This window comes from Engystomops pustulosus, chromosome 5 (genome assembly GCF_040894005.1).
Source record: "Engystomops pustulosus chromosome 5, aEngPut4.maternal, whole genome shotgun sequence".
NCBI lineage: Eukaryota > Metazoa > Chordata > Amphibia > Anura > Leptodactylidae > Engystomops > Engystomops pustulosus.
This window is the reverse complement of record NC_092415.1, coordinates 63,678,728-63,692,309: the sequence shown is the minus strand read 5'-3', so window position 1 is coordinate 63,692,309 and position 13,582 is coordinate 63,678,728. Positions and strand designations below refer to the sequence as shown.

At 42.4% G+C, this 13,582-nt stretch overlaps 1 protein-coding gene across 6 annotated transcripts in view; it reads right to left on the bottom strand.

The window, feature by feature from the left end:
- Positions 1-13,582, bottom strand: part of MTCL1 (microtubule crosslinking factor 1) — a 102,035-nt gene that overhangs the window by 65,281 nt on the left and 23,172 nt on the right. For all 6 annotated transcript variants that reach the window (XM_072152213.1, XM_072152216.1, XM_072152211.1 and 3 more), the window contains exons 2-3: positions 12,358-12,582; positions 9,589-9,747 (exon numbers count right to left, since the gene is read on the bottom strand). In XM_072152213.1, the coding sequence (XP_072008314.1) occupies positions 9,589-9,747; positions 12,358-12,582 (384 nt within the window). The remainder of the gene's footprint in view (positions 1-9,588; positions 9,748-12,357; positions 12,583-13,582) is intronic.

Here is a 13,582-nt window from a genome sequence, read left to right as displayed (position 1 = left end):
TAAAGTTTTGTATAAATGGCCAACTCGTTTAAGGCCTTTCTTAAATAAAGTCCTGTGATACCAAGACGTTTTAGCCAGATTCCTCTGTCCAGTCCAGTCGGACCCCTCGTTTTTGCAATCTGCGGGGGTCTCAGCACTGAAACCCCCACTGATCAGCAAGTTAGGCCCTATCCCGTGGATTGGGCCTATTTTTTCTTTGTCGGAAAACCCCTTTAAGCAAAAATCACTCCATGCAATGTCTGAGCTAGACATATATTTCACATATAAACTCTCCTGTCCCACTTGACAGCTGTTTAGTCTTTTATTGGAATAATGAACAGACATGATCTAATATTGCAAAATGTAGAATAACCTGTAATTTCCGTAAATATGATGTCACTGTCCCTTCTCAGTCATAGAAAATTGTGGTAAAATCCTCAATATGTGAAGAGTGGAACAGCACAGACATCTTTATTATACCAATTTCTCTGAAAGCATACACCATCTATGGCAAATAATGTTTTTTGCATTTTGTTATGTGTATAAATGTCATTAATAGTGTAATATATTAATGCTGTCCCCATGTGCCGTGTCTCCACTTTCCTCTGCATCTCATAATCCCTCTCACTGAATCCAAATTCCATTCAGTAACCAAGTAAGATGACACAATCTGCTCTTGCCAAGATTACTGCATTGCATTTGTACTGTACCTCCTGCTCTGCCAGCGCCCTGGCATATTGCATTAGATGCTGATAATGTGAAATGACAAGACCTTCCAGTTTTCTGCTCTATGTGAAAAATGCAAAATGATACAAGAAGGAGCAGGCCATAAACTGTGGCATAAATACCCTGGCCACCTCAACAAGACAATGCTGTAACATATAGAGAGAAAGTGAAGATATCAAAATGATACGATTTAGGATAAATACCATATATACTCTAGTATAAGCCTAGTTTTTCAGCACAAAAAAAATGTGCTGAAAACCCAAACTTGGCTTATACTCGAGTTAAAAAATATCAAAACTCACCTTTCCGGCGTCCCCCACTGCTGGCTATATACTGGGGCAGGGGGCTGGCTATATACTGGGGCAGGGGGCTGGCTATATACTGGGGGATATGGGCTGGCAGCAGAGGTCGCACTAACATTTTTCCCAAAGGGTAAAAATACTCCTCTTACTATTTTTGAGGAGTATTTTTAGTCGAGGAGGAGTATGAAAATGTCGGTAATACATATAACTAAATAATATATAATAGCCGTATATAAAATGTTAATAGACGCTATTTATAAAAAAAAAAAAAATCATCTGTCTGCTTACCGCGCACAACACACGCACACACTCACTCCCTCCCTCGCACAGCGCACACTCCCTCCCTCGCACAGCGCATGGTACACACTCCCTCCCTCGCACAGCGCACGGTACACACTCACTCCCTCGCACAGTACACACGGTACACACTCGCACAGCGCACGGTACACACTCACAGTGCACAGCATTCACTCACTCCCTCGCACAGCACACACTCACCACACACACACCGCATGGCACACTCACAGTGCACAGCATTCACTCACTCGCACAGCACACACTCACAGCACATGGCAGACACACGCAGCACACACTCACCTAGCGCATACACAGAGTGCAGTGTACCCCCGGCCGCGGCTCACACTCACCCGGCACTTCTCTCAGGTCCCGCCGGGATCACATAACCGCTGGCCGCTGCTGCGGGCATTGAGACCTGGAGCAGCAGCATCGCGGGGTCGGCGCTCACAAATCCCACACATTTCCGCATCCTGCTGAGCGACCCGGTGCGCGCTGCGATCGCTACTGACATTCCCCTCCTTTGCAGTTCGCGCTGGGCCGCTCAGCCTGCGCGCTACACGGAATAATTGCCAAGCGTAACTTTACGCATGGCAATTATTTTGGGGGGTAATGGCGCCTCATCACGCATCTATGACGCGTGGTGAGGCGTTAATGCGACCTCTGGCTGGCAGGCTATATACTGGAGGGCAGGTGCTGGCTATATACTATGTGGCAGGGTCCGGCAGATGATATACTGGGGAGGCTGTGACCAATGCATTTCCCACCCTCGGTTTATACTCGAGTCAATAGGTTTTCCCAGGTTTTTGTGGTAAAATTAGGGGCCTCGGCTTAAACTTGAGTCGGCTTATACTCAAGTATATATGGTAAGTAAAGAAAAAATACAATTACAGTATCTAGTAAACAGCTCTTAAAAGTATGCCATCATCAGAGAGCAGTTAATCAGGCATTTTTGCAAGGAAAAATCTACCATCAAAATGAAGCCTATTAAACCAGGGACATTAACTAATAGATCGAATCACGTTGACTGTGGTAAACTTCTTATATTTGTTATCCGTTGCCCCCTTTTTCTAAAATCAACTTTTAACCCCTTGCCGTTTAAGCCATTTTCCACCTGCCTGACGCTTCCCATTTTTTCAAATCTGCCCTGTGTCACTATAAGTGGTTATAACTCTGGAACGATTCAACATATCCAGGGGATTTTGAGATTGTTTTCTCATGACACATTGCACTTCACGGCTTATTTTTTTCCTGTTGAGTTGTTCTTTCTTTTGTTCTGGTACCATTTTGGCACACAACTTTATTTTATCACTTTTTGGAATATTTTTGTAAAGGGATTTTTATTTAAAAAATTTACATTTTGAGGTTTTTTTTTACAGCCTTCACCGAGCAGGTCCAGTAATGTTTTTTTCAATTTATTGTATAGATAGTTACGGACGTGTAATAAATTAATTGTTTTTATTAAAAAAACTTTATGGTCTTAAACATTTTTTTCTTCTTACAGGTTGGCTCGAAAAAGCAATCCTTTGGAGGCAGGGCCCAGCCCCAGGTCAGCCCGAGGTCACTCGGCAGAAACCAGGACTGCCACGGTTGGATCTGCCTCCCCTCCCTGTTAGGCAGGGTACAATCCTCATCAGAACACCTTGCACACTGCAGAGGACTCTTGGATTGGTGGTTTCACAGGCAGTCAGCTGTAATATACCGCTGACAACCGCAGTTTCTGTCACCAGCTCTGTTCAGGAACCGGTGTCAGAAGCTGGACGTTATAGTACGTCATGCGTCAGCAAGTCACTGCCGCCCACTGAGTACTATTACATCATATGTCGGGAAGGGAATAAAATTATGCCAGAAGAGCTTTGGGGGGTGTCACTAGAACTCCTGAGTGCTGCAGTTTCACAGGCAGTTACACGGTCTCCACCTTCCCCTCTGCCATAGGAATTTCCACTAAACTGTGGGACGGGGAAGTGCTCCTTGTACACTGTAAAAGCCTATGAATCCAGGACACACAGTGGCTCTCGTTACACCCACAGAGCCCTTCTAGGTCATTAGCATAAATTTACAGTTGATTTTAGAAGGAAGGATGCCATGGATAACAAATATAAGATTACCATAGACACATTCCTGGATCTATAAAGTTTCTGGTTTATCATGCTTCATTTTGATGTTAGTTTTCTTTTAAGGGACCAAATCACTATGAAGGAATCTTGTATATACAACAATTAAACTATTCTAACAGACCTGTTACAATCATTATTCATTATTTTTGTTTGAACCATGTTCCAAGACAACCAAGACCATGAACCAAGACAAGAGGAGGTTATACATTAATTTCCAGGACAATTACAGCAACATAGGTTGAGACATGCATTGAATCTTACAAAAATTTGTTGAAACTAAATTATATGAACTTCAGAACAGTGGCAATTAGAAATACATTGCATATGACTATATGAACAATCATTCTTTACCATTTCCTTGCATGTTAAAACCAACAATACCAAAAGGCAATAGTACAACTAGTGAATCTAAACCTGATGCTCAATGGCAGAATTCTGCCCATACATATTCATGCTGCACAAACTCACATGTGATTTATGAAGGTACTAGAAGGATGCCACGCATAACACTTATATTCTGTCCATAGGATAGGTGATGCATATATTATTGCAGCAAATCTGACCAAAGAGCTCCCAATGGGGTACAAACAGTAAAGGAGTGGAAGAAACATCCAAGTAATCTGCCTTCTTACACCTAAAAAAGTTAAAGGATTGGTGGTCATATATATGCACCATATTTCAATTTACAGTTGGGTCTTGGAGACCCATGTGGTCGCAGATGCTTATGATCCTGGCTTCAATAATCATACAAGTTTCTCCTATTTTTGGTTAGTAAGGAAATCCCTTTAAATTTGGGCTTCAAAAATCGTAGCTGACACATATATGTTCCATACTTCATGTAGTAAGGCAATGTCAGAGGGTATGCATGCACAATAATGTAGCATAGGACATTGTAGGTCAGTACATACAATTGGGAAGCAATGGCACCACGATTTAGTTTAAAATGAAAAGTAAATTGTAGAAGTATTAATTTGGAAACATGCATTGTCTGGGAAAGTGGTAATTTTTTCCTGGTTGAAGGCGCATGACATGACAAGTCACCGAGGCCGTCTGTTTCATTATAAATAATAAGGGCTGTCAGCTGTGGAGTGCGGCATAGACAACACCCTCTTCTCCTTTTCTCATGGCAGCGCTGAACCATTCACTCTTTTAACAAAACCATTTAAACTATTCATAACAAATCCCTGTGCAGCTGCTCCCCTGCATCTAATCCTCCTGGAGCTTTGTGCTCTTCAGCAGGGTTGCCCCAACACTATGTGAAGTCCAGCCAGGCAACTGTCTGAAGATTTCTTGGCAATATAAACAGCGTGAGTCCAACACAAAGAGACACAAAGTAACCTCTAGCAGCTGGGTATCAGACGAAGAGAATACTATTTTATAGTGTCTTGCTAGGAAAAGACTGGAGCTATACGTTTTCTCTGATTCCTATTGATAACCAGACAACTGTCTGATATAGTGCAACAAATAAACGCTTACTTTATCTGGTATGGCTAATGTATATCATCGATATAGTCAAAATAAAATAAGTCATAAAAGTGTTCTAGCATGCTGATAACAGAATATTATTATATCTACACTGTACTAGACTGTAATCACTTACAGGTCACATTCATTTTACACTTGGCATGACTGCTATAGTAATTGGGATGGACGCTGCACGTGTTTTTACCAAAATATGATAATACAGTCTTCTTTTTTAAATAGAGATACAATGGGGCACATGTATCATAAGTCTGGCTTTGTTCGTCTATTTTTTGGGACTTTTCTGCTTGTCAGATGTTGCTTAGCGGTCGTTTTTTCTTTATTGATACATGTGGGGTCTGGTCTTTAGTGAATTTGCGACTTTGTAAAACAAAAGTCGCAAATAGTCTCCAAAAGTCGCAATCGGTTCCAAGCTGATTTCTACACCAGGTCAGGAGCAGCCCTAGATTTGCGACTTCTTTTAAGAAAAAAAAGTCTTAACTTTCACATCTGAATTCAGGAGAACACTCTGCAGGGAACACTGCAGAAAACTAGACAATGGCAAACTTTTAAAGTAGACTCTTTAAGGTGCAAAAAAAGCTGAAATCTCTACCACGTTAGACTTGGTCTAAACTTGTTGTACGCCCAAAATAAGTGTTGTTGGAAAATTCATTAAATGCTTAGTGGTGTTCTTGGGCTAAATATATTGATAACTTCTTTATAGAATGGATTCTATGCTGTTCTCAGTAGTTTATACACAGAGACAGCTCCATTCGCTGTCAGATCAGGTTATCAGCTATTAACTAGGTCTTCTCACAGTTCAATTCTCTGTTATATCAGAGGCTGAGAACAAGGAGTGGGGGTGCTGGGTATTGGACTTCCCCTAATCTGGCACTGGTAACCTATTCTTTGGATAGATCATCAATATTGTTAACCGGGAAACCTACATTGATTCATTGGAAAGTAATGTCAATTTAAAGGGGTTATCTGAGAGCTTAAAAATAATTATATGTGGCTGGGAGGGGGCTGCTTAAAAAAATAAACACTTACTTACCTCTGAGGTCCATTCCAGTGTCGTTTCTTCTGTCCGTGCCCCTGTTCGTTTACAGGGGGAAGGGAAGCTGCATTGAGAACAGCTTCTGGCCGTCCAACACCATTCCCAGAGCTGTATCATGCACTGGGATATGGGGCCGTGTGGCCGTGTTCTCAGTGCAGCTTCCTTTCCCCAGTAAACAGAGGCACGGACCAGAGAGACATTGGCGTGGGACACTGGGAGGCAAGTAAATGTTTATTTTTTTAAGCAACCCCTTCCTAGACATTTTTTAGCACTTGAACAACCCCTTTAAAGGAATTTGGCACAACATTTTTGGACACTAAACTACTATAAAGTGCTTATGGATTGGTAACCTGTTGCCCAAAATGGACAAAATCTAAAAAATATATTGCTAACCAAGAACAAGTCAGATCTTATTGGATTCTTCTCTGGTGCAGGCGGTAGACAGCACTGTGCATGTGCATTTGTTTGAGGCCGATGTATGTGTATGGTAATCATGGAAAGCATTAAAAATGGGCTATTTGCCATGATGAGCCATCGGTCCATGAGCAACTATGGGTGATTTAGTGTCCAAACAGTCTGAGACAGAATCCTTCCGATATAGAAGTATGTGTAAAATTTCGAATTATACAACAATTCACAATAGAAATCAGGCAAAAAACCTTTCATTCTTGATTATATTGACCTGGAATGTTTCCAGTTGAGCCCTACCCTAGGGAGACAATTTAAGGGTTAAATGGAGCCATTTATTACAACTATTCATCTAAATATAATGTGGTAATAAATAATGACAGGGTAGAAATGACCATTTTTCACAATAAAGAATGATTTCTACAGGTTACCTAATAGGGTCAGTTAATGTTTCCCATTAGGATCCGTGTTCTCAATAGGTTTGATCAATTTCCACCTATTGTGCTATACAGCATATTTCCAGGGTCTGTTTCCATCACTTTCGCAGACTCTTGGTAAAGCAGCAGCTGCAAGATGCAGCCATTGATAACCTTCTGCCACCTACTTTGTGCGGTTGCAATCTGGCAGTACTACATAATAACCCCGTCCTGACTGGTAGGAAAGAAATCTGGCAAGATTAATTATTCCTCTCACAGACAATGGGCCACATTTACCAAACTAGTGCGGTCTGTACTATGTGCAGTTTGCCTGTGGAGTGTGCAGCAGATTCATCAAACCTGACGCATGATCATTAATCTGGTGTTCCCTGCACTGCTCTCGCAGGGGGCACCATTTCTTTTTGGTGCATTTACTCATGCTGAAGAATTGTGGCGCAGACAGACATCAGCAATAAATGTGGCACAAACTCAGACTAAGCATTAACTGGCGCAGACACTTTTAAGTACAAAGTCGGATAGAAAACTGGTGCAAAAACTTTAATAAATGTGGGCCAATGAGCCACCAGAATATGACCTATATTTGTAAAACTAGTGGTTAAGTCTTTTTTCTTTGTTGAAGCTGTGACTTATAAATCAGTACAAACAATAATAATGTGAAGGCTGTGACATCGGTAACTTGTCATCCTCTAGACTTTTACAGATGGATTTGAAAATCTGTGTAGTTGTAACTTGTGGTTTACTAATGTAAGGCCTGGGACACGCCAGGCGGAAGAATAGCTGGAGCAGAACCGCAGATAACCCACAGTGTTTTTCAATGACTTACCGTATATACTCGTGTGTAAGCCGATTTTTTCAGCACAAAAAATGTGCTGAAAAACGTCCCATCGGCTTATACATGAGTCTCAACGAGTTAAAAAATACTTAAAAAATAATAAACTTGTATACTCACCCTCCGGTGGCCCCGATCTGCAGCGCTGCTCCCCCGATGTCCTCTTCTGCAGCGCTGCTCCCCCGATGTCCTCTTCTGGTTCCCGGCGCCTGCTCTGCCTCCTGTACATCGCGCTGGGCGCCGTCATTGCTGTCTCCCGGGCGCTGCTGATGACGTCATACTAGACGATGTACAGAAGACGGGCGCGGATGCCAGTGGAGGACCCGCGAGGACATCGGGGGAGCAGCGCTGCAGATCGGGGCCACCGGAGGGTGAGTATATAAGTTTATTATTTTTTTAATGCTGGGCTGGGCTGTATACTACTGGGGGCAGGCTGAGCTGTGCTGTATACTACTGGGGGCAGGCTGAGCTGTGCTGTATACTACTGGGGGCAGGCTGGGCTGTGCTGTATACTACTGGGGGAAGGCTGGGCAGTGCTGTATACTACTGGGGGCAGGCTGAGCTGTGCTGTATACTACTGGGGGCAGGCTGGGCAGTGCTGTATACTACTGGGGGCAGGCTGGGCTGTGCTGTATACTACTGGGGGAAGGCTGGGCTGTGCTGTATACTACTGGGGGAAGGCTGGGCTGTGCTGTATACTACTGGAGGCAAGCTGGGCAGTGCTGTATACTACTGGGGCAAGCTGGGCACTGCTGTATACTACTGGGGTCAAGCTGGGCACTGCTGTATACTACTGGGGTCAAGCTGGGCACTGCTGTATACTACTGGGGTCAAGCTGGGCAGTGCTGTATACTACTGGGGGCAAGCTGGGCAGTGCTGTATACTACTGGGGGCAAGCTGGGCAGTGCTGTATACTACTGGGGGCAGGCTGGGCAGTGCTGTATACTACTGGGGGCAGGCTGGGCAGTGCTGTATACTACTGGGGGCAGTGCTGTATACTACTGTGGGCAGTGCTGTATAGTACTGGGGGCAGTGCTGTATACTACTGGGGGCAGTGCTGTATACTACTGGGTTCAGTGCTGTATACTACTGTGGGCAGTGCTGTATAGTACTGGGGGCAGTGCTGTATACTACTGGGGGCAGTGCTGTATACTACTGGGTTCAGTGCTGTATACTACTGTGGGCAGTGCTGTATACTACTGTGGGCAGGCTGTATACTACTGGGGGCAGTGCTGTATACTACTGGGGGCAGTGCTGTATACTACTGGGGGCAGTGCTGTATACTACTGGGGGCAGTGCTGTATACTACTGGGGGCAGGCTGGGGTGGCTGTATACTAATGGGGGCAGGCTGGCTATATACTGGGGGGGGGGGGTCTGTGACCAATCCATTTCCCACCCTCGGCTTATACTCGAGTCAATAGGTTTTCCCAGTTTTTGGTGGTAAAATTAGGGGTCTCGGCTTATACTCGAGTATATACAGTATATAAAATCCTATTCACTCACTGAGTAGTAAAAAAAATTGCAGTAAAATGATTTACACTGCATATTTAGCAGATTTTGCACATAACACAAATGGGGCAGTGCTGTATACTACTGTGGGCAGTGCTGTATAGTACTGGGGGCAGGCTGTATAGTACTGGGGGCAGTGCTGTATACTACTGGGGGCAGTGCTGTATACTACTGGGGGCAGTGCTGTATACTACTGGGGGCAGGCTGGGGTGGCTGTATACTACTGGGGGCAGGCTGGCTATATACTGGGGGGGGGGGTCTTTGACCAATCCATTTCCCACCCTCGGCTTATACTCGAGTCAATAGGTTTTCCCAGTTTTTGGTGGTAAAATTAGGGGTCTCGGCTTATACTCGAGTATATACAGTATATAAAATCCTATTCACTCACTGAGTAGTAAAAAAAAATTGCAGTAAAATGATTTACACTGCATATTTAGCAGATTTTGCACATAACACAAATGCTCTCACCTCTTTGGCCCTTTCCAGCTCATTGTATAATGCCTGTTTGGTCACCTCCATTTCAATGATTTGCTGACGTAACATTTCATTCTCATCTTCTGCTTTAATTCTCTTCTCTTCCACATTTTCCAGCTCATGGTGCAATCTGACAGATACATCTTTGGCTACCTGTTAAGACATATTCATGGCTGCTAAATCAACAAATCCAATGTCTACAGCGTATTCAACAGGTGCAATTGAACAGCCTCTGGCCTCATATGCACTAAATACCACAATATGGGGCAAATAATTCTAAGCAACACACTATGGATACAAATTGTCAAAATTATGACAGTAAAAGAAAAAAAAGATGCCCCTATGGGCGGTCTGCTCAAAGAGATTATGTTTGGTACTTGCATTTAGAGACCAAATAAAAAATTTACTTGGGCAACCCCTTTAACGTTGATAGCAGTTTTGTTCCAGTTGCGGGTACTTTTTTGAGGTTCAACGGTAATCATAGTGAACATGATAAAGGCGGAAGCATCAGGGCGGGGCCCGAGCTGAACTATTGAAAACATCCTCAGGAATAGCCCATGCATTTTTTTTTTCAATTATTTATTAATGTTGGACATGAAGCAAAGGCGCAACACAGCAATTTAGTTGAAAGGTACATTGGCCTCATAACCACTGTGGTACATATCTATCTATCTATCTATAATATATTGCTTTTAACATGAATATAACACTATGCACAGCATATATTATCTGAAGCTCACACCAATGGCCAAGGCATCCAAATGCACCAAAAAAGTGGTCAGTCATAGAGCAAATAACATTCTTTATTAGAAACTACATATGTATAATAAACAGATGAAAAGCACTTAAAAAGTGCAAAAGTACATAAAGCTAACCCTAATTATAGCGATACAAAACACACTGTCTGTCATAGTGGATGGATTATTTACCCTCACAACCCAACCAGGTTGTGCCTCCCATTTGGGATTTGGGATGACTTACTCCTCATCCATTTTTGACTCGTTGTACTCTGTTATCTTGCTCATGCATGACTGTTGCGGGTGTATGTTGTTTGTCTATAGCAGCCATCTCTTGTTTACTGCAGTGTGGTATTAGTCATCTTGTACCTTAAATGGGTTATCTAGGATCAATTAAACTCATGCAGCTGTATACACGTGTCACCACCAGCCTCTGTATACACACAAAAGCCAGGGCAGCTGGAGAACAGAAGCGCCGGTGTGGTGGTAAGCAGAAGATGTTTATTCTTTCAATACACCAAGTCATATATAAACCTTTTCTTAATATCATCCAACCCCTTTATAGTTGAACAATTATTTATCCTACTGTTTGGGACACAGCTGGGATGTGGGGGGATTCACCCATCCACTGGAGGTAGAAAGTTTATTTACATGGAGAATAGTGAATTCGCTCTAATTGGGGTAGGCTTTATGTACTTTTGAAGTGTTTTTAATCTGTTTGTTATACATATCTATTTTCTAAAAAAGATCAATTGCTATTTGTTGCTCTATTATAAATAGATAGATACTATAGTTATGTAAAATCAACCAATCATGCTGTATAGGGCTTTCAACAACACATCATCTCAAAGATACAAAGAAAATCATATAAGTTTTCTACATAACAAAGCTCATTGTTCAGCATAATGTAGGGGCCAGAGTCTAATGAGCTGTTATGAGCTAGGAAGTTATTTACTAGCTGGCAGGAGGCACTCCAGTGTTTGCATTCTCCAAGAATCCTAACTAAAACAATTAGGCATCCAGTACATGATTCTAACATGTTCCGGCCCAGGCCACAACTGAAGGCTTTGTTTAGCTGTGGGAATCTTTTAGTTGACATTTTTAATTATTAGAATAATAAAGGGATAAAATAAAAGGGTAACTCAGAAGAGCCAGATCCTAATGAGCCCCTTTAATATTCTGCGAGTCACGACCTGCCCAAAATATTTGGATCCCACTGTCTCTTTTTCGGGGGGTTAATAAAATAAAAACTTTTCTCATTTTTTTTTTCTAATTTCATACAAAGAATATTCCTTACACACGAATCTTTTAACATAGATAGACCTCTAATTAAAGCAAATATTTCACCAGGACTGTCATTTTAGTGACTGGATCCAATATCCTTTGCTATGCTTATTTTTAAAATGTCTTTTTCAGAATTCTGAATCATTTTGGTGCTTTATAAAAGTTTATTTCACATTACCTTCCTCAATGCCAGCAGTGTATGGCTAGTCCCAGGGGAAGGCAGCTGCAGTAGCCTATGTGCCTGTGTCCCACCAAGATACCAAGTATCTTGATTACATCCTCATTCTTCCTCTACTTCACACCATCCCTCCCCGGCCTTCTCAATGCACTGGACAGGAAGTGGGGAGGGCAGAGGGATTTGCATTAGTGTGGAGGAGAGAAAGCTAACATAGGCACATTGGCTGCTACAGCTGCCAAGCAACCCCCCCCCCCCCCTCATTCCCCCGGGACTCACCACACGCTAGACAGGTAACATGAAATAAAGTTTTATAAACTACTGAAATAATTCAGAATGCTGACAGGGGGCATTTTTAAAATCAGCATAGTATAGGCTATTGGTACTTGTCACCAGCTAAATATGACATTCCTGATGACATTTCTAGGTTATCATACAAAAATTGGTAAAGCTAAACTGCGACTGGATGACATATTATGACTTACTTATTAATGAATAATACGGAATAGTTATACAAGGCTAGAACAGCCACTTCAGCAAAATGAAGTACTGGAATATTTCTCTTACCTTTAAATCTTGCTCTAGACTCCTGATAAGCTCACCATCCACTTGGCCTGTCTGTGCAACTTTTAAGCTTTTTTGCTCTGCTTTCCTGAGGCGGTATTGCAAAATACGGCAGTTCTTATTGGCTCGGTCAAGCTCCCTTCGGAGCTCCTGTAACTGGTAAACATCTTCTTCTAGATAGCTGTCTCGCATCTCCTCCATTTCAGCTCGCAGCTCATCCAGCTCATCCTGTTGGAAACCACAGCAAGATGTAGCATAAAGGAAAAAAGGTGTGGAAGTGGAACATGACAAATACCAATTCCAATTGTTTGGGAGACTGACCACTTAAAGGAAATCTACCATTTGATTTCATGCATTATGAACCAAACATAATTGAGAATGCTGTAGCTACACTGATGCCGAAACATACCTTGTTTAACCCTTGAGCTGACTGGTTTTGCTGAAAAAACTATTCTAAAATTATGATAATGAGGCTCTGTCGCTTCTGTGCCTTACTTGGCACTTCTCCTCTTACATTAAGTATGCACTGCTCAGAGAATGATGTAATCACCATGTTGTGCCTGACAGGCAGAAGTAATCGTTTACATTGTACTCTGCCACCGTTTGTTGTAGCACTAACAGCTGCTTACTTTAGTAAGCAGCTCCTATTGCCGAATTTATGGGTGACAACTCCTCTTTAACAGGGACGTCAGCAGAACCTGTAAAATTTGGCAAACCATCTAATGTTTAATAATTGTGTTTAGGAGTCTAGTGTATTCTAGAGTATAACTCGGCCTCTACTCACTTTGCCTTATAATCGCTTTTCAGTGTACCTCATTAAGGGCTGCTGACAAAATCTCACTGTACCCATTACTTGCTTCAGTCATTCAGGCTTGGTGAGAGGAGACTGAGTTTAGTTGCTGAATATACTGGACTCATAAGCTCTTCAAATCACCACTTGGCTCATTTAAATATCAAAACAAAATATTTTCAAGACAAACCATACATTTGTTTTTACATCTAGGAGGAAGGTGACAGAATAAGGACTTACACAATTCACTGGTTATTGATCACACTTTGTATCATACTATATATTATGGGTCACATTTACATACCCGATCACTGGAGTTCACAGAAAGTGCATTGTACGACTATAATGCACTGTGCGGCGATTCACTAAGATCGTACGCCCGATATCATAAATGTGTAGTTCCCCGCTCAGGTCCGACAGAGTTCACCATCTTTTTAG